General features: G+C 32.5%; 1 protein-coding gene across 6 annotated transcripts in view; it reads left to right on the plus strand.

Annotated features, from left to right (window-relative positions):
• Positions 1–21,779, plus strand: part of Mpp6 (membrane protein, palmitoylated 6 (MAGUK p55 subfamily member 6)) — a 104,431-nt gene that overhangs the window by 48,942 nt on the left and 33,710 nt on the right. For 4 of the 6 annotated variants that reach the window (XM_013510596.1, XM_013510597.1, XM_013510594.1 and 1 more), the window contains 4 exons: positions 2,766–2,887; positions 14,690–14,842; positions 18,397–18,546; positions 19,318–19,545. In XM_013510596.1, the coding sequence (XP_013366050.1) occupies positions 2,771–2,887; positions 14,690–14,842; positions 18,397–18,546; positions 19,318–19,545 (648 nt within the window). In that variant the 5' untranslated portion in view covers positions 2,766–2,770. The remainder of the gene's footprint in view (positions 1–2,765; positions 2,888–14,689; positions 14,843–18,396; positions 18,547–19,317; positions 19,546–21,779) is intronic. The other 2 variants (XM_013510598.1, XM_013510595.1) reach the window with 1 other exon arrangement.

Here is a 21,779-nt window from a genome sequence, read left to right on the forward strand (position 1 = left end):
GCATTCTTGTGTAGTTCATGACTTTTATTAGTAAAGTTTCTGACATTTCTCCAGTAAATGTGATGATTAAATCTATCATTTATTTGTAGTTTTGATTCACTCATTTGTTTTCCTTTTTATTAATTTCTTTGTATTTCTGGATTTCTTATTATTTTGTAATGTTTGAACTTGGATTTGTAGGAGTTTTTTCGTACTTTCATTCTCTTTGTAAACCCCTCTACCCACAGGTGGTTTTTTGGCGGATTATGGGTTTTGTTTTGTTTTGTTTTGTTTTTGGTGATGCTGGGAATTCAAACTTTGTGTATGGCAGGCAAACACTCTACCACTGAGCAACATCCCCAGCAGGCCTCTTTTGCCCTTTGTTAAAAGTGAGAGGATTCTTCAGCTTTATCTTCCTGTACATTATAATATTTTCTTTCTCTACCCTGGGCCCCTTTAGTAGTTCTTTGGGTATTAGTGCTTCTGCTTGTTGAATTTGGTGAATTTCATTCATGGTGGTCATTCATTTTCCTAAATGTTTGGTGATTTTTGGTTTGTTTATATTTGTAATAGGTGTCTAGTTTAAGTATATTAATTTTCTGTATCAGTCCCATTGATATAGCATTGAATCTAGGCTCTGACTAAAGGGTATGTTGTTTTGTGATTTTTGGAAGAGTAGAGCTAGCAGGTGACTTTCCTTCAAGTTTTGAGATTTTCCTTCTTGAAATCTAAAGTACCCTAGGACACTTCTCTGCTTCTCTGGCATTTGCTCAAATTTGCAAGGCTCCCACTGCAAAAAGCTACTTTTTTCATATATGAAGTTTCTACATCCCTAGAATTGTCTTGTGGTTATCCATCTCTGAGTAATTATTATAGATTTATGTTAGTGCTAATTTTCTCATAGCTCTTCTTTTTTAAATTATGAAAGTCTTGTCTGTGATGGTGGGGGAAAATTGGTTTCTATGTTTTAAAAAAGCAAAAGAGGAAATTCTTGTAAAAAAAAAAAAAAAAGAAAAGAAAAAGTAATAGTTTAGAGACTCTGTTCTCCATAATTTTGGTGAAGAACTTTGTAGTACCTCTCTTTTAGTAAATTGGGACTAGGCCCATTTGCCATTATCCTTTGTTAAAATTTTTTCACATTTTTCTCTTTTTATGTGCTTTTAGAGTAATGTAGTTAGAAAAAAACTATGTCTTGCATTTTAATTAGAAATGAACCAAAATGTACAAATTAGTTAAGAATGATTACAACTTCATGATATTCAAAATTTCTTTCCAGGAAATAGAATATTGACAAATTTGTCAGTGTTTTAATTAAATTCCATAAGGTTAAGAATTAGTAACAATTTATGACAATCTTCAAAGTAGCCAAGTGTTGGTACCTTTCACAGTCTCCATCACTTTTCTGTCCAGTTTACTAAGCACTATAAAAATAATAATTATGCCCTTCAAGGGTCAATATAGAAGACTTTTTAAAGAGATCTTCAGTACAACTGGAAAGCTGAACACTAGATATTTGATAACATTAAAGAATTATTAACTTTTAGGTGTGATAAAAGTATTTTGGTTATATTAAAGCATCTGATCATATGTATGTCATATATGTAAACATACACACCAAGATAAGATATATGGAATTTGTTTTAAGTTGCATAAAGAGGAAAGTACAGTATATAGGGGCATGAAACAAGACTGGCCATGAGTTGCTACTTTATTGGCTCTGATAATTGTTAGGTTAATTATACTGTTTCCTTTTGTGTGTGTTTGAAATTTCCCACAACAAAAGATAGAAATACAAACAAATCTAGAAAGCTAAAGCAAAGAAAAATAACTAATCATGAATAAAGCTAAGTACTTTGATAGACACGGGGCAAAAATATTTTTGAAAATTGATTCTATTGTTTCCTGTCCACTTAAACTTGCTTTGAGCACTTTATACTCCTGTTCACCTCAAGTCATTTACACGTACTAAGTAGGAGTATGTGGTAAGTTCACCATCAAAGCTCTAGTCTAGACTTTTGCCATTAGTTATGATATTAGCTTCAGAATTTTTTGTAAGTGCCTTTATCAAGTTGAAAAAGGCACTCTTCTATTCCTACTTCGGTAAATTTTTTTTATATCATGAAAGAGTTTTTGGATTTTGACAAACTCTTCCCTGTATTTCTACCAAGATGTCATTTATTTTTGTTCTTTGTTCTGTAAATCTGGAATTTTTATTGATTAAACCAGTCCATTTGTTTAACCAATCTTACATTCTTTGGATAAATTGTACTTAATTTGTGTTCAACCCTTTTTATATGTTGCTGGATTCATTTTGCTAGTATTTTGTTGAAAGAATTTTGCATCTGTGTTCATAAGGGATGTTAGTTATAATTTTACTGCGATGTCTTTGGGTTTAGTATGAGAGTTGTAGATTTTATAGATTGAATGGGGAGGTATTCTCTTCTGTGGTGTTTTTTGGAAGATTTTGTGAAGTATTTGGTTTTAATTATTATTCAGATGTTTGGTAGAATTTACCTATGAAGCCAGGTTGTGGGTTTGTGGGAAATTTTTTGATTACTGTCTAAATCTTTTTTACTTTTTATAAGACTATTTGGGTGTTCTACTTTTTTCTTGAGTAGTGTTTTCAAATTTGAAAAACACTGCAAATACAAGTATGTATAAGATATAGTCTAATGTGGTGTTTCAAAAATTGTTGTTAATATTTTTTTACCTGCATTATTTTATAATCTTACTTCATAATGGCTTAAAATTTAAGTTTTGTTTTTTTAATGTTATTTTTATCTCAGCAGCCATGCAGCAAGTCTTGGAAAACCTTACAGAGCTGCCCTCATCTACAGGAGCAGAAGAAATAGATCTAATCTTCCTCAAGGGAATTATGGAAAATCCTATTGTGAAATCACTTGCTAAGGTATATTGGCTTATCACTATAATCATCGAATTATTTTGAAAATGTGTTTTTACAGAAGTAAAACAGTATTGCTGTTTTAGAATGTGGTTAGTATACCTAGCAATAGTTAACAAATAATAGTTAGCAAATAATAGCACTTATCACATAATGAAAACTTAATACAGGATATACAAATATGAGGCCAGTGTTGCTCTTTTTTTTAAGGGGGGGGCGGTACTGGGAATCGAACTCAGGACCTTGAGCTTGCCAGGCAGACACTTGTGCCACTGAGCTGTATCCCTGGTAGTGTTGCTCTTTCTCTTCTATCTTTAAATATGGATTGATATGATTCTTAGTTTGTGCACTAATACCGTTAAGGTTTAGAGAAATCATAGTAGCACTGTTAAGATTGTGCTCTTATATCTGTTTTCAGCAGCAAATTATTGATTTTCTTATTTTAAATTATAACTATACCATTTTTCATTTAAATTCTTAATTTATGTACTACTTTTTTGAAATTTTGTTTATTCTTGAGTAACTCTGGTATTTGAAATCTGTTTCCATAGTCAATTCTTGAGCCATCTCTTCTCATTTGTAGATACACATTTACAAGCATTATTTGGTCCACTTTCATTGCATTTATACTTTTTCCTCATACTAACCTTTAGAAATATCCTGAAGCTTAGTGTATCACCTACTTCATAATCATGCTATCTCGTGCTATAGACTTGTCCCAAATGATTCTTACTTCCAAGAACCTGTGTCACATACTCTCTCTTACCTTGCCTTCATATAGCCTTTTTGTCGTTCTTTATGTTTTAGCACTCGTAGAATGTTGATTTTACCCTCCTTTGTGGTTCTCTTTCTTTTTTTAGCTAGTCTCTTACTTTGTTTTCTTCGAAGACTTCTGAAAAATTACACCTTTTACAAAGTTTCCATTAGTAAGGATGAGGTAATGATGCACATTCTTTAGAAGTAAGAGCTAATTATCCCTATACTAACTGGCTTACTCTGGGTTCATACTGGTACTTTAAAAACAGTCTTCACACTTCCATTGATGTCCTGCTGTTGATTCTTAGTTTTTATTGTCCATGAATCAGTTATATCCCTGTTCCTTTATATTTATTTTGTGGCTTTTAGTCTATAGATTTATAAACTATAATAATGTTTGTAAGGCATTGTATGACATGCTTATCATTTGTGAATGTTTTTATACTGTTTTATCTGTGTGACAACTTTATGAATTTAAAACTAAGATTTAAAATAAATAAATGATTTTCCCAAGGTCACTTTTCTAGTAAATGACAGAGAAAATGGTTAGGGCAGGTATTCTGTCTAAATTCTGTGCTCAAATTTACAACACAGGATATTTGAGTGTATGTGTATTCATTATTAACAATTTCTTTGGATAAAAATTGGTTTAGTGCCACTGATTATGGCATTTCAGAGGATCATCTGTTTCATTATTAGTAGTTGAAATGTTTGAATAACTTTTTGAGCAGGTAAGCTACAATCATAAGCTTGTTGATTAAAAATGAAATAAAAAAACCAGAGTCACTCAGCAATATTTAATATTCAAGCAGCATCTCGACAACAAAAAAGCATCACTACTTAAGTACAGTGTATAAAGAAATCATAGGAATAAAGGAGGACCCTGTCAATAAATTCCATATTAAATATTTAAGGAAGAAATAATACTAATTTTATATGATTTCTTCAAGAAAAAGAAGGAAGTGACATTTTCTGTGTTGTCTTATGAAGCTAGTATTACCCTGGTTATTAAAAGTAGCTAAAGATACTTAAGAAAAGAAAACTACAGAACAGTGTCCCCAGTGAACATAGATTTAAAGTTAAGAAAATATTAGCAAATCAAATATACCAGCATACAAAAACAAATACCTCATTACCCAAGTATGTTTTCTTTGGGGGGGAAAAAAAAAAAGATTGCTGAACTATTTCAAAACTAACCAATATATGTTACCATTTTAACAGACATGATTTTTAAAAAATTTGATCTTGTTAATACTTTCAGGAAAAGAATTCCATAAAGCTGGACATCTGTTCCTGATTTAAAAAAAAAAAAAACTCAGCAAACTTGAAATAAAGGAAAACTCCATCAACCTGATAAATGATGTTTGTTTAAAATCCTCACAATTAATATTATAATTCATGGTGGAAGATAGAATGGTTTCCTAAAGAACAGAGGCAGGTGAGGGTGTTCACTTTCATTATCTCTGTTCAGCTTGACACTGGAGTTCATAGCTAGTGCAAAAAGGGTAACAGCTAAAAAGATAAATAAAAGACATACAAATTGGAAAGGGAAAAAAACCATCTTTATTCAAGGATGACATCATCTATATTGAAAATCCTTAAGAATCTACCCTTAAAAAACTCTTCTAGAACTTGTAAATTAGAATATGTGAGCTTATAAAAGTTAATGATACAAGATCATCCATATAAATCAATTGCATTTCTGTATATTAACAATGAAATTTGAGAATTATCATTTAAATAAGGATAAATTTTCTAACAAAAAGCCATACACAGAAAGCAAAAACATTATTGAAATTAATGAAGGCATAAATTCATGTACAGACATAGATCATATAAAAATGAAGGGATTGTAGTACTCTCTTAAGGTGTCAGTCCTCCCTACACTGATCTATAGATTCAGCATGATCTGTTCAAAATTTCAAGAAATCGGTAAAATATTCTAAAATTCACAAGGGACCTAGAGTAATAAAGCAAGTTTGAAAACAAACTAAATCTGAGGTCTTCCACACCCTGATTTCAAGGGTTCATACCAACCCTACAGTAATGAACACAGAGATTCCAGAAAAAGATCAATCTATAAATGGCTAACTGATTTTTAATAACGTATTGATAATTCAATGATGATGGTCTTTTCACTAAATGTTGATACAACTGAATATTCATAGGCAAAAAAATGAAATTATCCTTTTCTTTACACTACATGGAAAAATTAACTCAAAATTGCCCATTGATCTAAAAGTATCAAAATTTCTAAAAGAATACATATCAAAAAAGATTTTGTGACTGGGTTAGACAAAGCCTTTTTTTTAATTGTCAAAAAAGAATTGTATATATTTTTTGTGTACAACACATTTTAAAATAGCTGTACATTTTTAGAATGACTAAATCAGACAATATAACCTGCATTGCCTCACGTGAGATTTGTTAGATAAAACATAAAAGGTATGAAATATAATGAAATATTTGATAAATTAATGTTATTAAATTTTTTAATTTTAAGGATAAAAGAATGAGAACATATTAACAAACACATACATTTAGAAACTAGCACAAAAACAGTACAAGCAATGCAGAATTTCAGACAAGGTGGTAGGAAATTAACAATGGTTATTGTATTACATATTGATATCTTCAAAGTGGTTACTTAGATAATCAAATATAGACATGTAAGATGGATCAAACACTTAAAACAATTTTGTATCAAACATTTTATCAAAATTAGAAACATGCCATTAACAAAAAGCCTTACTACAGACTGGGATAAAATATTTGAAAAACATATTATTGTAGAAAGGAAGCTGCCTATTTTTTGGTGATAGTAATTCATAATGTTGCAACTACTTTGGAAGACAATCTAGCAGTTTCTTAAAAAGCTAAACAGGCTTACCATACAGTCCAGCAATTGTGTTCTTTGGTATTTGTCCAAATGAGTTGATAATTTAAATCCACTTAGATCACTACACATAATATTTGTATCAGCTGTATTCATAATTGCAACAACTTGAAGCAACCAAGATATCCTTCAGTAGGTGAATAGATAAACAAATTGATATTATTGAGATGTATGTATATAGGGGGATATTATTTGGTGATAAAAAGAAATGTGCTATGTAGCTGTTAGAGGAGTTGGAATAACCTCAAATACTTATTGTTAAATGAACGAGACCAGTCCAATAAGGCTTCATCTGTATCTTCCAATTGTATGACATTCTTTAAAAATAAGAAGCTATGGAGACAGTTTTTTTTTTTGGTACTTGGAACTCAGGACCTTGTGCTTACCAGGCAGGGGATGTGCCACTGTGTGAGCTAGCTACATCCCTAGCCTTATAGGGATAATTTTAAAAACTTAGTACTTGGCCAGGGTTTTGTGAGACAGGAATGAATAGAGTAAATTTTTAGGGCAGTGGAATTATTGTGTTTGCATTTGTGGCATACCTTTGTCAAAACCCATGGAACTGGACAAGATATAGGGCAAACCCTATGTATATTATGGATTTTATAAGATGTGACTACTATGGTAAACGAAGTATGGGGTGGAGAGGAGGTAATGCATGGGTTCCCATTATCTCTATACTTTCTGCTCAATTTTCTGTAAAATGAAAAGTTCATCAACTGAAGTCTGTAGTTCACATTAGGGTTTACTCTGTTTCGTACATTCATATAATGCCTTTTCTGATTTTGATTTTGGAATAATGCTGGCTTATAGACTATGGAAATATTTCCTCTCTTTCTTATGGGAGAGATTGTAGAGAATTGGTCTAATTTCATCCTTAAATATTGGGTAGAATTCACTAGTGAACCCATCTGGACCTGGTGCTTTGCATTTTGAGAATCTATTAATTATTGATTTGATTTAACAGAAAGAACTATTGATATTATCTATATCTTCTTTTGTGTGGTTTGGTGGAAGGTATCTTTGAAGGAATTAGTCCATTTCATCTACATTATCAAATTTATGAATATAAAGTTGTTGCTGTCCTTGGCATTGGTGATGGTTCCTATTTAATTTTTAATGTCAGTAAACTTCTTTCTTAGTCCTTTTTTCTTAGTTGAGCTTGTAAGGCGTTTGTCAGTTTTACTGATATTTTTAAAGAACCAAGTTTTACTTTCATTGATTCTTCTCTATTGATTCTTTATTTTCAGTTTCGTTGATTTCTACTCTAATTATTTCTTTTTGTCTACTTTGGATTTAATTTACTGTTCTTTTTGAGTTTCCTAAAGTGAATATTTAGATTGCTGGTTTTTAGATTTTTTCTAATATTTGCAATCACTGCTATTAATTTCCCCATAAACACTACTTTTGCTGCATCCCACTAATTTAGATAAAATGTTTCCCTTTTTACTTAGTTCAGAATACTTTATAATGTCCTAATTCTTTGATCGATGTGTTATTTAGAAATGAGTTATTGAATTTCCAACTGTTTTGGAATTTTCCAGCTATCTTTCTGGTTTAGTCTTGTTATAGTCTGAGAGCATACTTTATATGATTTTTACTATAAATTTGCTAAAGTGCATTAAAAACTCATTTTGTCTTGATAAATGTTCTGTGTGAGTTGGAAAGGAATACATATTCTGTTATTAGATGAAGTATTCTGTAGACATTGGTTAGATCCTATTGATTGATGGCATTATCTAGTTCAAGTCTATCCTTACTGATTTTCTACCTGCCAGGCCTGTCAGTTGTGGATTAAAGGCATTGAAACTTCCAGTTACAGTAATAGATTAATCTAGTTCTTCTTCCAGTGTGTCAGATTTTGCTTCATATATTTTGATGTGTAGTTTAGAGCACATGCCCTTTACAGATTCTTGTGTCTTCTTGGAGAACTGACCCTTTTATCCTTAAGAAATGCCTGTCTTTCTTCCTGATAATTTTGTTTTGAAGTCTGCTCTGCCCACAACTAATACAGCTTCTCCAGTTTTCTATTGATTGATATTAATGTGTTCTGTCTCTCTCCATACTTTACTTTTAATTTACCTGAATCTATATTTTAAAAGTATCTTGTAGACAACATATACTTGGATCTTGTTTTCCTATTTATTCTGACAGTTATTCCTAATTAGTGTATTTAGAACATTGCTGTTTAAAGTGATTATTGAATTACTTGATTAATATCTGTCATGTCATTACTGTTTTCTATTTGTTGCCCTCATTCTGTCTTTGATCTCTATTTTCTTACCTTCTCATTTTTAATGGAGCATGTTGTATGATTTCCTTCCTCTGCACTGCACCTCTCTTCAATGCAGTCATCGTCCTGATACATCACAAAGCCTTTTCTATTTTTGTGGTCGTCTTGCCTCAGCCTCCCAGAGTAAGCTAGGATTATAGGCATGTGCCACCATACTTGGCTTTTTTCTCTTTATCTTGTCATATCAATTCTAATTTTTTTCCTGTGGTAATGGAGATTGGACCCAATGCCTCATACGTGGTAGGCAAGTGCTCTACCATTGGTCTACAGTGCCTCCGCCCACCACTTTTTATAATTTTTTTTTTTAAGACAGGGTCTCACTCACTTGCCCAGGCTGAACTCAGACATGGGAGCTTCTTACTTTTGCTTGCTGAGCTGCTGAGATTATAGGTATGTGCCACCATACCTAGCATTTATACTTACTTTTTGAAACGTTTCTAGGGCACTGCCTTTTGATTTTGCAGTGTACCTTTATAGTTCATCTAGATCTATTTTCACATAACACTATGCTACTTCATGGGTGATGCAACTACCTTATTACAGAATATTTCCAATTCCTCCTGTCCCTTATAATAAGGGTGCTGTATTTTTTTATCCATAACTATAATTACCAAATACATTTGTGATATTATTTTGAACAGTTACCTATTAAAATCAGTTAAGAAAAATACTTTCTTTTAACCTTACTTTTTCTCTACTGCTCTTCTTTACCTGAATTTTGAACCGGTATTGTGTTCTTTCCTTTTGAAGAACTTCATTTAATATCTTTTGAAAGGCAGGTGTTCTAGTGACAAATTCTCTCAATTTTTGTTTACACTAAAAAGTCTTTCTCCTTCACTTTTGAAGGATAATTCCACTGGACAGCAAATTCTAGGTTGGTGGGGTTTTTTTCTTTCAGTAATTTAAATATTGTACTCTCTTTTTGCATGGTTTCTGAAGAGAAGTCCAATTGAATTTTTATCCTTGCTCTTCCAAGAACTTTTTTTTTTAAATCTCCCTCTAGCCTCTTTCAAGGTTTTATCTTTGTCTTTGGTTTTCTGGAGTCTGAATATGATATGCCTATTTTTATATTTTTTAGTGTTTATCTTGAACAGTGTTAGTTTTGTCATTGATTTTAGAAAATTCTCAGTTACTTTTGCTGCACGTTTCTTTTGTTTTTTGTTTTTCTTATCCTTCTACTATTATCATTACACCTCTGTTAATGTAGGTCTTTTGTCATTGTCTCACAATTCTTGATTAGTCTGTGCTTTTTTATTTTTTTTTCTCTTTGCATTTCAGTTTTAGGGGTTTCTATTGCTATATCTTCAAGTATACTGATTTGTTTTTTTAGCTGTGTCCATTATGAGCTTATTGACATTTTTCATTTTGGTTAGTGTTTCTTATTTCTGTCATTTACATTTGATTTTTTTTCCTTGGTTTTTCACCTCTCTTTAATTACTTGTCTATTCTTTATGATTTCTACTTTTTGTATAAAATCCCTTAGCATGTTAGTCATAGTTGGTTTATATTCACAGCTTGATAATGCAACATGCTACTGTGTCTGAGTTTGGTTTTGATGTGTGCTGTTTTCACACTACTTGTTTTGATATTTTTGTTGAATTTTGATACTGTTTGTTTTAATATTTTTGTTGAAAACTGGACTTGATATGCTGAGTAAAAAGACCTGAAGTAAAAAAGCTTTCAGTGTGAGGTTTATGTCTTTCTACCTACAAGTTGGGCTGTGCTTATGTTGCTGTAGCTGTAAATGTCAAAAGCTAAAATTTCTCCTGGTATCATTTTTTTGTTTGTTTCTTGTGTCATTGGATTTCCCTAGAGACTTCTTATTAAATAAAGTCTGAGATGTGCAGTTATTTCAGCTGTATTTCTGTTACTATACCGTAGCCCTGTGATGTGATAAAGTATAAGGGAAAATGATTGTTCTGTAGTCCTATAATTAGGTTTGAATCTTCAGTTTTCTCACAGCTTAGGTGGCACAAGAATCCTAGATGGTAATAGAGTTGGATATATCCCTTCCCTGGGGCTGGTTTGGCTCTGAAAAAATAGTTTCCCTTGAGGTAAACCTTGTTAAAAAAGACCAAGTTATCTGAATATATTCAAAAGTAGCTAATTTTCCTTTCTTCTTCCTACAAGTATGAAAGGGTTTTCTTCTAGTTTCCACTGTGAAAACTCAATAGGTCTTCTGAAGGTGAAACTCACAAGAGTTTGAGTACTATTACAAACAGCACTCTACAACCATTCTGATTTCTCTGCATCCTCTCCCACACTTACCTGACTTTTTATTCTAACTAGTCTAATGGTTGTGGAGTGGCATTTCTTTGTCATTTTGATTTTGATTTGCATTTCCCTCATACTAATAGTATTGAGCATCTTTTCATGTGCTTTTTGACCATTGGTGTATATTCTTTGGAGAACTATCTACTCAGCTACTTTGCCCTTTTTTCTTAGTACTGGGAATCAAACTCAGGACTTTGCAACTTACCAGGCAGGCACTTGTGTCCCTGAGCTATGTCCTTGGCCCTACTTTGCGCCTTTTAAAGTTGTGTTACTTTTGTTTTTATTACGGAGTTTTAAATAATATATTCTTGACACAACTTCCTTGTCAGATAAAGGATTTATAAATATTTTCTCTCATTTATCTTTCAACTTTCTTTTTAGTATCTTTTGAAATGCCAAAGCTTTTAAGATGAAATCTTACCTAATAGGTTTGTTTTGTTTTTATTTATTTATTTTTTTGTTGTTTTTTTTTTTTTTCCAGTACCGGAAATTGAACTCGCGACCTTGACCTTGCCAGGCATGCACTGTGCCGCTGAGCTAAATCCCCAGCCACCCTAATAGTTTATTACTTGTTATTTTGATGTCATGTATAAGAAGTGTGTGTCAAATCGTAAAGGAAAATTTACCCCTATATTTCCTAAGAGCTTTATAGTTTTAACTTACATCATTTTGAGAGGTTTTTTTAAAAAATGGTATGAACTAAAGTTCCAGTTTTTCTCTTTTATATGTGCCTATTCTTTTCCCTGTTGAATAGTTTTGTTACCCTTGTCTAGCATGTAAGTTTATTACTGATGTATAGGTTTAATTTTGGCCTCTCAACTCTATCCATTGAACTTTTTTTTTTTTTTTTGGCTCTTCTTGTGGCAGATGTACACTGTCTTGATAACTGTTGCCATTAGCATGTTTTGAAATCAGTATGCATCATTCTTATTTGCTCTTTTGCAGCATTGTTTTGGCTAGTCTGGTGCTTTGCAACTACATAAGGATTTTAGAATTACTTTGTCAGTTTGCACAAAGAAGTCATCTGTGATGCCAATAGTATTAAATTGACTTTGTAGATCCTCTAGGGAGTACTGCCATCGTAACAGTGTCCACAAACATGGAAATTTTCCATTTATTTAAATTGTCTTACATCTCTTTCAACAGTGCTTTATAGTTTTCAGAGTGTAACTTTTAGAGTTTTTTGTTAAATTTACTCCTGAGTATTGTATTTTTTTGATGCTATTGTACATAAAATATCTTAATTTTATTTTTTAACTACTTCATACCATTTCACATTGTAGCATAATTTATAAAACAAAATCCAAAGAAGTCCATGAAGATACTACTAGAACCAATAAATAAATTCAACAAGGTTTGAGGATATAATGTATACATAATTGTGTTTCTACATGTTAGCATTGGAAAATCCTTAGGATTTGCTAAATATGGGATCATATCATCTACTGCTGAAGATAACTTTAGCATTTTCCAATATGGATGCCTCTTTGTTCTCTGTCTAATTGCCCTGGCTGGAAACTTTAGAACAAACATTGAACTGAGTGGAAAAGCTTTTCACTAGTAAATACTATGATATAGATTATGGGTTTATACCACCTGTTCTAGACCTTGATTTTTGGGATAAGTTTCTGTATCAGTAACTAGAGCATCTTTACTCTTTGTAAAGTTAACATAAAATCCATTGTATAGACATAACACAGTTTTGTGGTCAGGTTTCTGTAGCTTCATCCAGTCATAATCTGCTTCCTAAAGAAACAGATGTTCTACTATAGCTCTTTCTTAGGGGAAAGAAGTGAACATCAAAAAAGATTTTTCTAAACTATAGGAATATCAAATAACTATGGGTAGAATATGAAGGAACAAAAATAATTTCACATTCTCTGGAAGAGTCATGCTAAGAAGCAACAACTAGACTAGCAGCCAGTGAAACTGTATCTCACACTTTTAAGTGAGAATAATGTGTTATATGTTGGATTGAATTATTAACTGCGAGATGATTTTAGAGCAATTCTTTAGTGATAAAGTCAAATGTTTTAGTAGATAAGAGCTCAAATCTTAATATTAACTACACTGTCTCTGCCATTAATCAGCAGTATGAACTTGAGCAATCACTTCACTTTTTTGTATCAATACCTTCATCCGTGAAAATGATAAGCATATCTCCCTCTTCTGAGTATACACACATACATACATGCACATAGAGAATACATAGCAAGTACATTCGCACCAAAAAAGGAAAGCCCTCAATAAATGTTAAGGTTCTTTCTTCCTTCTTAAAAGCTTTCTTCGTATATTACCATAAGAGGATTGAATGTTGTGAATGCTTGTAATCCCAGTTACACTGGAGGCTGAGGCAGGATTGTGAGTTTGAGACCAGCCTGGGCAACAGAGCAAGGCCCTGTATTTAAAAACAAAAAAAAAAGAGAGAAAAAAAAAGTTATTTTACTCTTATGAATCATCTAGAAAAAGTGCATTCAAACAAAAAGATGGTCTTTTTAAAATTTAGAATTTTGTATTTGGACTGTAAAGAATCCACTCTGGTGGTAGATATAATATGCAGATTTTTACAGAAATCTGTTAAAATTTAGTTACTACTTTTACTGCTTGACATAAAATATAAATATAAGATTTATCATCATATACTTTATGAATGAAATCTTAATAGTTGTCATTTTTCAGTCTTCAAAATCAAACAGCAGACATTTATCAGAAAAGCAAAGAATACTTAAAAGTTCAATCTTTTTAATGTTCATTTTCAATTCAGATTTAAAACTCTGCTTTATTCCTGCTGTGAGAGAGAGAGGATAATTGAGTTTACTAATTTGCTGTGACAATGATTCACAGTATATATTCTGTGGAAAAGATGGTGATATTTCAGGAAGAGTCATTCCCATGAGGTCGATTAGAGTCGAGCTCAAGAACCACCTGCTCTAAAGCTTGACTTAACTGCTCTATGCTCTGACTTCTTTCTACAGTGACGGGAATCAAACTCAGGGCCTTATGCATGCTAGGCAAGCGCTCTACCACTGAATTACATTCAATGATTTCCAGACTTGAGAAATAGAATCTTTCAGATTCTGGAATTTCCAAAGTGTTTTTTATCATTTTTTAAAATGTTAACATATATAACTGTCATATTAATATATAATTGTTATTATTCTTTGCCTTGGTTATGTTTTTGTTATGCTTAGTCATGTAGTAAAACATAAACACTAGCATCTAGAGTTCAAGCCTCAACTAGAAGGTCACTAGGAAATCCTGCTGGTGGTTGGAAATGGAGTATGGTTTTTAGTAAGTATCTGAGCTGTTCAGTTTTTTTAGGGATAGTTACAAAAATGAGCTTTTCAAAAAAAAAAAAAAAGAGCTTTTCATGACATGATAGAAATAGAAGCCAAAGTTCATTACATTGCACGATATATTTGCTATAAACTTTCTATATTTCCTCAGACTGAAATGTTGTCTAGTTTAGGTGACTTATACCTCTAAGTAATATCTTCTAAAACTATGAAAAAGAAGTAAATGAATAAATAAACTGGTCTAGGGTAAAAGAAGTAGTTACTATTACTTTAATATACTGTTGTCTTTTTAGGCTCATGAGAGGCTTGAAGATTCAAAATTAGAAGCTGTCAGTGACAATAACTTGGAATTAGTCAATGAAATTCTTGAAGATATCACTCCTCTAATAAATGTGGATGAAAATGTGGCAGAACTGGTTGGTATACTCAAAGAACCTCACTTCCAGGTAACCTCCTGTTGCTCTTCTCCCTGGTCCCCTGTGTTCCACAGCATTCTCATTTAGTAATTACATTCCAGTTTAAGGTGGTTTTTCTTTTGAAGATTATTTGGGGCCATGGTTAATACCAGTCATGGGGAACCTTTTAGAATAAAGTGCCAAACTGTAACCCAAAACCTACTTATTTATCACAAAGTGCTGGCACTGTAATTAAACCTGAATGCTGAGGTTTTAGTTTAGAAAAAGCAACTCATATATTGACATCTTTTGTCTTAAAAAAAAAAAAAAAAAAAAAAAAAGTCGGGCATGGTGGAGCATAGTCCCAGCACTTAGAAGGCTGAGGCAGGAGAATCACCACAACTACATAGTGAGTCCAAGGCCAGCTTGAGCTATAAAATGAGACCCTGTCTCAAAAAAGAAAGAAAGAAAAGAAAAGAAAGAAAGACACAATAATGCATGGGCCATAGATTTGCCACCACTGGCTTATATAAGTATGTAACTTCCATCTTAAGTATGTGAATATCCTGATAAGCTGAAAATATGTAAACTATCAAACATAACTATACATACTTACATGCTGCATATATGTACAGTGTCCATTACAAAAGTTACATCACCGTGGATTTTCCTTTGTGCAATTAAAGAAAACCGTAACCTTGATGAACTGTCAGAGCACATTATAGCAGCATTTCCTCACTACAAGAATGGATTTCTTTCTTCTTTGCTATCATTCTGCTTCGCAGTCCTGCTTGGGCCCAGTAAGGAATATTCTTTAGCTGTGCTTCTGAAGATTGGGGTGCTGCAGTGACTGTGGAACAACAATAAAGCTGTCCAAGGGTGGAAATGTACATAACATACTGTGTTCCACAGATATTGGACCAAAAGAAGTACAGTTTAGTCATTGCCCTGTGCATGAGTTTCATAAACAGGAACCCATTTCAGAGGAAGGACAGAAAATTCCTTTTTAACCTGTAGCAATTAAGGTAATATGATACTGGGGAATGTTAGGGAAATAAAGTAACTGAAAAGAATAGAACTCCCAGAAATATAGCCAGCCCTGTATCTCTACTGGGAGAAACTTGCATTTTAATGGGAGAGAATGTTGCTAAGATAGAAGCATGCTACTGTAAAGAGTCACCTTTTTTGCACTACAAATGTTAGCCCTGAAAACCAAATGTAATACCTGTCTGCTTTTTCTCATGCAAATATGTATCTCCAAAAATGGTATTGCAGAACATAAAGATTAATGGTGAGGTGTTTCCTACATAAACCAGTGTCTTATGTACAAAAACATGGATACATGTCAAAAACACTCTTTCTTCAAGAGTCAGCTGATTGACTCCTTTATAAGATACACTAAATTATTCAGGCACTATCCAGAGGACAAGTGGAAACTTTAGAGGCAGGGCGTTATTGTTAATATGAATTTCCTCCCAGGTCTATGTGTGGCATTTGGTTGAGTGCCCTGGAAAGCCTACTCTCCCCCTTTATATGATGTTGACCTATTGAAGAGACCAGCCCATTGTCCAGGCCCACTTTGTGGATTCCTGTGGTTGTTTCCTGCTGTGTTGTTATCTCTTCTATTTCCTGTAATGATGATTCAAGTTCATTATTTGGAGCTGGAGTGCATCTTAAATGACATAATGCAGCATATATTTGACTAAATCAGAAAATTTATACTACCTGGTTGCTCTGCCACTGTTGATGCAGAGATTATTCCCTAGATTAAAGGTGATGACAGTCTCATCTTTTCTTTGAACTTTTCTAGGAAGTACTCTTTACCAAGAAGTAACCTAATGTGTTGTTATTCTGACATGATAAAATGCTATTACCTGTCCACCATTCATTTACCTTTTGATGAACACAAATTAATAATCCATGCCTAAATCAATATTTTTCATTAAAGTTTGCAATATGACACTTTCCCAATTTTCTCATTCTACATTTATTAGCTAGTATTCCTCTTAAATGTAGAGCTTCTCATCAGCTACCTTGTTGTTTTGTAGTGCATTTCCAACTGAAAAAGCTGGGAAATAATTCTGTTTACCAGTTTTAAAAGTAAAGAGTTGTTTAAATGCTAGGTGTAGTGGTACACAACAGTGATGTCAGCACTCTGGGAAGCTGAAGCAAAGGGGTGCCAAATTCATTCCCAGGCTAGACAACTTCCTATTGTCTTAACAAGACCTTAGCTCAAAATAAAAAAAGGGTGGGGGGACTGGGAATGTAGCTCACTGAGAAGGCCCTGGGCTCAATCCAGGGTACCAAAAAAGTTGTGATAAATGAATTTTTCAGCCCTTCTGTGATTTAAATAGAAATGTAGACTTGGGAAATTTTCATTAATTCATTGTTTCAGTTCTGTACAATTACTCTTAGTTTTCAAACTGTCATGACTTTATCCAGTTATGGACAGTTTTAGTTATGAATCTGAAGCTCATGAGAGTTTTGAACCAGACATGTAAAACTGGGAGTTAGTAACATTTAAGTAATGGTTCAAGTCATGGGAATGAGAACTGCCTAAAAAGAAAAGATAGGATTAAAAAACGAAACAGCACAGGTTGGAGCTTTGAATAACTTTGAAGAATCCTTACATATGGATTTGTGAGTTTCTTTTTCTTTGTGAATTTTTTCTCTAGTTTCTTATAAATTATTTCATAGAATCACTAGGAACTGCCAAAAAGCCAATATTAAGATTCTTTGTCTTATACTTGCTATTTGTTCCCTTCTTTCGATATTTTATTTTCCTGGGGTTTTTTTTTAGCTTATATTCTATTCACTCAGATTATTGTATACTTAGCTTTATGATGAGTCTGTACAGTTACAGTGTACCTTACTCTTAGGACAAGGAATGAAAAAAATTAAATATAAAAAAAATATATAAAATAAAAACCAAGAAGTTCCTGGAAAGCTGGATAAAACCGCCTGTGAGGACAGGACATACGTAATAAAAATAGAGGTTAAAAACTACATTACATCCAGCATTCTTACTGACTCATTTTTCCCATCAAAAATATGTCTTATATAGACTAAAATTTAATTGGTGATATAAAATTTCTCATGATTCATATAAGATGCTAATTTTTTTTCTATTGGACATCTTTATGAGACATTTTATACATGTAAAAAGGATATCATATTACTAATTTAGCAATGGAAGGGTAAAAATTGGGGTCCTTGTCATTTGTATTTTCAGGATGCCTAGTAAATAGAGATTAATGATAAGTCTACATGTTGAGGACGACACCGATGGTAGTGAAATTCAGTGCCTTCTGTGCCTAGACTTGGAAACTTGGGTTTGATTTCTAGTGAGCATGCCGCATTAAAAAAGTATGGCTGAATTCTATCTGTTCAAATCTAAAGCAAGAATATTGCATGGGGATAATAAATTAAACTATATATTTTTATACTTTTTAAAAGATTCTATGTTTGATTTGATTCATGTTTGGGAATTTGATAATGTGTGCATTGGAAATTCTTAGCACTCTGCTGGGATAATGAACTAACAAATTATTTTTAGTAACTTATTCCATCAGTAGCTAATAACCACATGGTGTTTTGACTTCTAGTCACTCTTGGAAGCACACGATATTGTGGCATCAAAGTGTTACGAGTCACCTCCATCAAGCCCAGAAATGAATAATTCTATCAATAATCAGTTATTACCGGTAGATGCCATTCGTATTCTTGGTATTCACAAAAGAGCTGGGGAACCATTGGTGAGTAGATAAATCAATGCCTTCTTAAATCTAAAATATAACATCATTTGTGGCTTAGTCACTAGTGTAATAGTTTTTTTTTTTTTCATACTGTATTAGTGTGAACATTGTGTTCATGTGTGATTTATCAGTCGTTTTACCCCATATTGAAATACATACTGATGTTCTATCAACTTAATTTATTTTATGAAGCAAAACCAAAATGAAAATTTAACCTAAATTAGAAGCTAGAAATAGACCAATGAGTAGCAAAAAAATTCAAAAGATAACTACTCTATTCTAATCTTTTGAAAAACTGAATTTAGGTTACTTGCCAATGGTGATATCAAAACACAGAATTATACTAAAAACTGAAGCCATAGTAGGGCCCTAGAAGATAGTGAAGGTTGCTGTCCCCTGCTAAAATTAAGTATTTGTGGATTCTATGAAAGTTAAATGGAAACATTGGAAAGCTAGGTAAAAGATAAAAGTCCATCAAAATAAACAAATACCTTTGCTTGCTTCCTTGAGCTTCCTTTTATCTTGTGGAATATAGACCAGATACTAGTGTGTTTCTTTTTAAGGGTTAACCTTACTATGAAAGCCAATTTTGATGGAGTATTATATGTTGTCACAGTTGCACATATTTGATGGGATTAAAATATTAAAATAGGAAAGAACATGGGAAAAGTAAGAACAATGCCCTTAACTAGTTTTAGAATATTTTATTATATATTCATGAATATTTATATGTTTCTTCTTAATAAAATAAGTAATTATTGTTTCCTATAGGGTGTAACATTTAGGGTTGAAAATAATGATCTGGTAATTGCCCGAATCCTTCATGGAGGAATGATAGACCGACAAGGTTTACTTCATGTTGGTGATATCATTAAAGAAGTCAATGGCCATGAAGTTGGAAACAATCCTAAGGAATTGCAAGAATTACTGAAAAATATTAGTGGAAGTGTCACTCTAAAAATCTTACCAAGTTATAGAGATACCATTACTCCTCAACAGGTTAGTAATTAAATTTTGATAAAATTAAGAATACTGTTTTTTTCTCTGATCCCTCTATTGGATATAACCAGAGTTTGCTACTATTTTGCTAAAGAAAAGAGAAATCCAAAGGTCTGATTTAATTGCTTTGAACTCATTTGTTTTGTCATGGGTTTTTCTAAAAGTAATTAATATTTATTATATCATTAAGAAAATAGTAAGGACGTTTCTCTGTGAATACCATGAAACTCTGTCATTACAATAGCCATAGCTAAAAAAAAAAAACAAAACAATAGCCATAGCTAGGTAACAAAAAAAACATGAAGCCTTTTAATTATTAATCTTTTAAATATTTTTGATATCTGTTATCTTCCAGGCACTGTATTAAGGTCTTTGAGAGAATGTTGTTTAGATCTGCTTCAGCTTAGTATTCATGTGATAGGCTAGTTGAAGAATGTATCAGAAAGGATGGATACAGATTGAAGAAAATCTTGGACACTTAATTTGGACATATTTGATTTGTATGTTAGGTAAAATAGCTGAACAAGGGAATCTTTTACTAGAGACCATCAAGGTCCATAAGTGGCTGTTATTGCTGTGATGTGATGGTAGCAGTGGTATGATGGAATTATAAAGAAAGAAAAAGAAAGGAATTGCAAAGAAAGAATTGGAACTCATTGTAGTATTAGAACTAAAGAAAAGGGTTTTCAAGCTTAGATAACATAGAAATAAATAACCACCCATACTTTTAGATTGATACCTCTCAAGTTCAGGTTAAATCCAGTAATTTACTGTTTGATATGTGAACAAAATTGTAAGTTTTCATGCATAAGGTACTGCCAGTATATTTTATTTTCATATTGTTAGTATAAGCGTTTAAAAACCTAGCTTTTATATTTTCTATACAATTTTTTGAAATAATGCTCATTGAATGCTTATTTTAAACTCTTCTTTGGAAGATAGGATAAACTACTTATTCATGAATTTTGGTATGTAAATTGGACTTCTGAAAATAAATGTTTGTAACAAACTGGTTGAAATGAAGGTAGAGAACTTAGTTTCAATGAAAATAATAATAGAAAAATGACATTAGAACTAGGCATTACATATAACTAGTACCTCAAAGGGAGCTTTTTATTCCTTAGTTGGTACATACCCATTTGTGACAATAGGAGACCTATCTTGGATCTAAGTTCGAACAGTAAAAGACCATTATTTTCATTATATGTTGTGATAGAAATTCTTTTTTCTATGATTCACATTCCAGAATTCCTACAGTTCACCATAGCTATAATGACTGTATAAGCAAAACAAATTTTGGTAATAATTAGATTCTTACGTAGATTTTGTGTCTGATGAATTATGAATGGAATAAAATGCATGGATATTTAGCCTGGACTTAAGCATAAACATTTCCCCCGTCTCAAATTTTCTTAAATTCTAGTTTTCATTTAGCCTTTAGAGCGTGGGGAATGGATTGACATGGGGGAAGAGAAGTTGTATAAATCTTACAAGTGGTCTCAACCTTATCCTGTCATAAAAAACCAAAAGACAGTATGATATGAAGGCTCCCAGAGGAGGGCTAAAACTTACCTAAACTGGGATTTTTTTAATGAATAGGAAACAGTAAGCATATACCAAGACTGACCTGGGCAACTAAGCACCCATGTGCATCCTGCTTATAAGTACTATAGCGAAGGAAGGGCATTTATCTCCTTCAGCTCTTTCACTAGCAGTTCCATCATGCAATACAGGAATCCCCCTTTCGTTACAGTTTTGCTTTCTGCAGTTTGTTATCCATGGTCAACTACAGTCTGAAAAAGTTAAACTTCCTAAAACCAGTAACTCATAAATTATAATTGCCCACCATTCTTAGTAGTGTGATAAGATATAGTGCCATCCTGCTCTATTCTGCACATTTATCCCTTTGTCCAGCGTACCCACTTCATCCTCTATACACTACCTGTCCATTAGTTGCTTAGTAGCTATCTCAGTCATCATACTGACTACCATAATATCATAGTGCTTGCATTTAACCCCTGTTTTACTTAATGGCTGGCCCCAAAGCACAAGAGGAATGAGGTTGGCAATTTAGATGGGCCAGTTTGGAAGCTATAAAATTACTCCTTTGAAATCTCAATTTAATAAAAAAGCAAGTGTTGCTAAGATCCACAGTAAGAACAGATCTTCTCCCTGTGAAATGGTGAAGAAAAAGAAATTAGTACTATTTTTGTTGTCTCACCCCAAACAGCAAA

The sequence above is a fragment of the Chinchilla lanigera genome, unplaced genomic scaffold (genome assembly GCF_000276665.1).
Source record: "Chinchilla lanigera isolate Chin_1 unplaced genomic scaffold, ChiLan1.0 scaffold00009, whole genome shotgun sequence".
Lineage (NCBI taxonomy): Eukaryota > Metazoa > Chordata > Mammalia > Rodentia > Chinchillidae > Chinchilla > Chinchilla lanigera.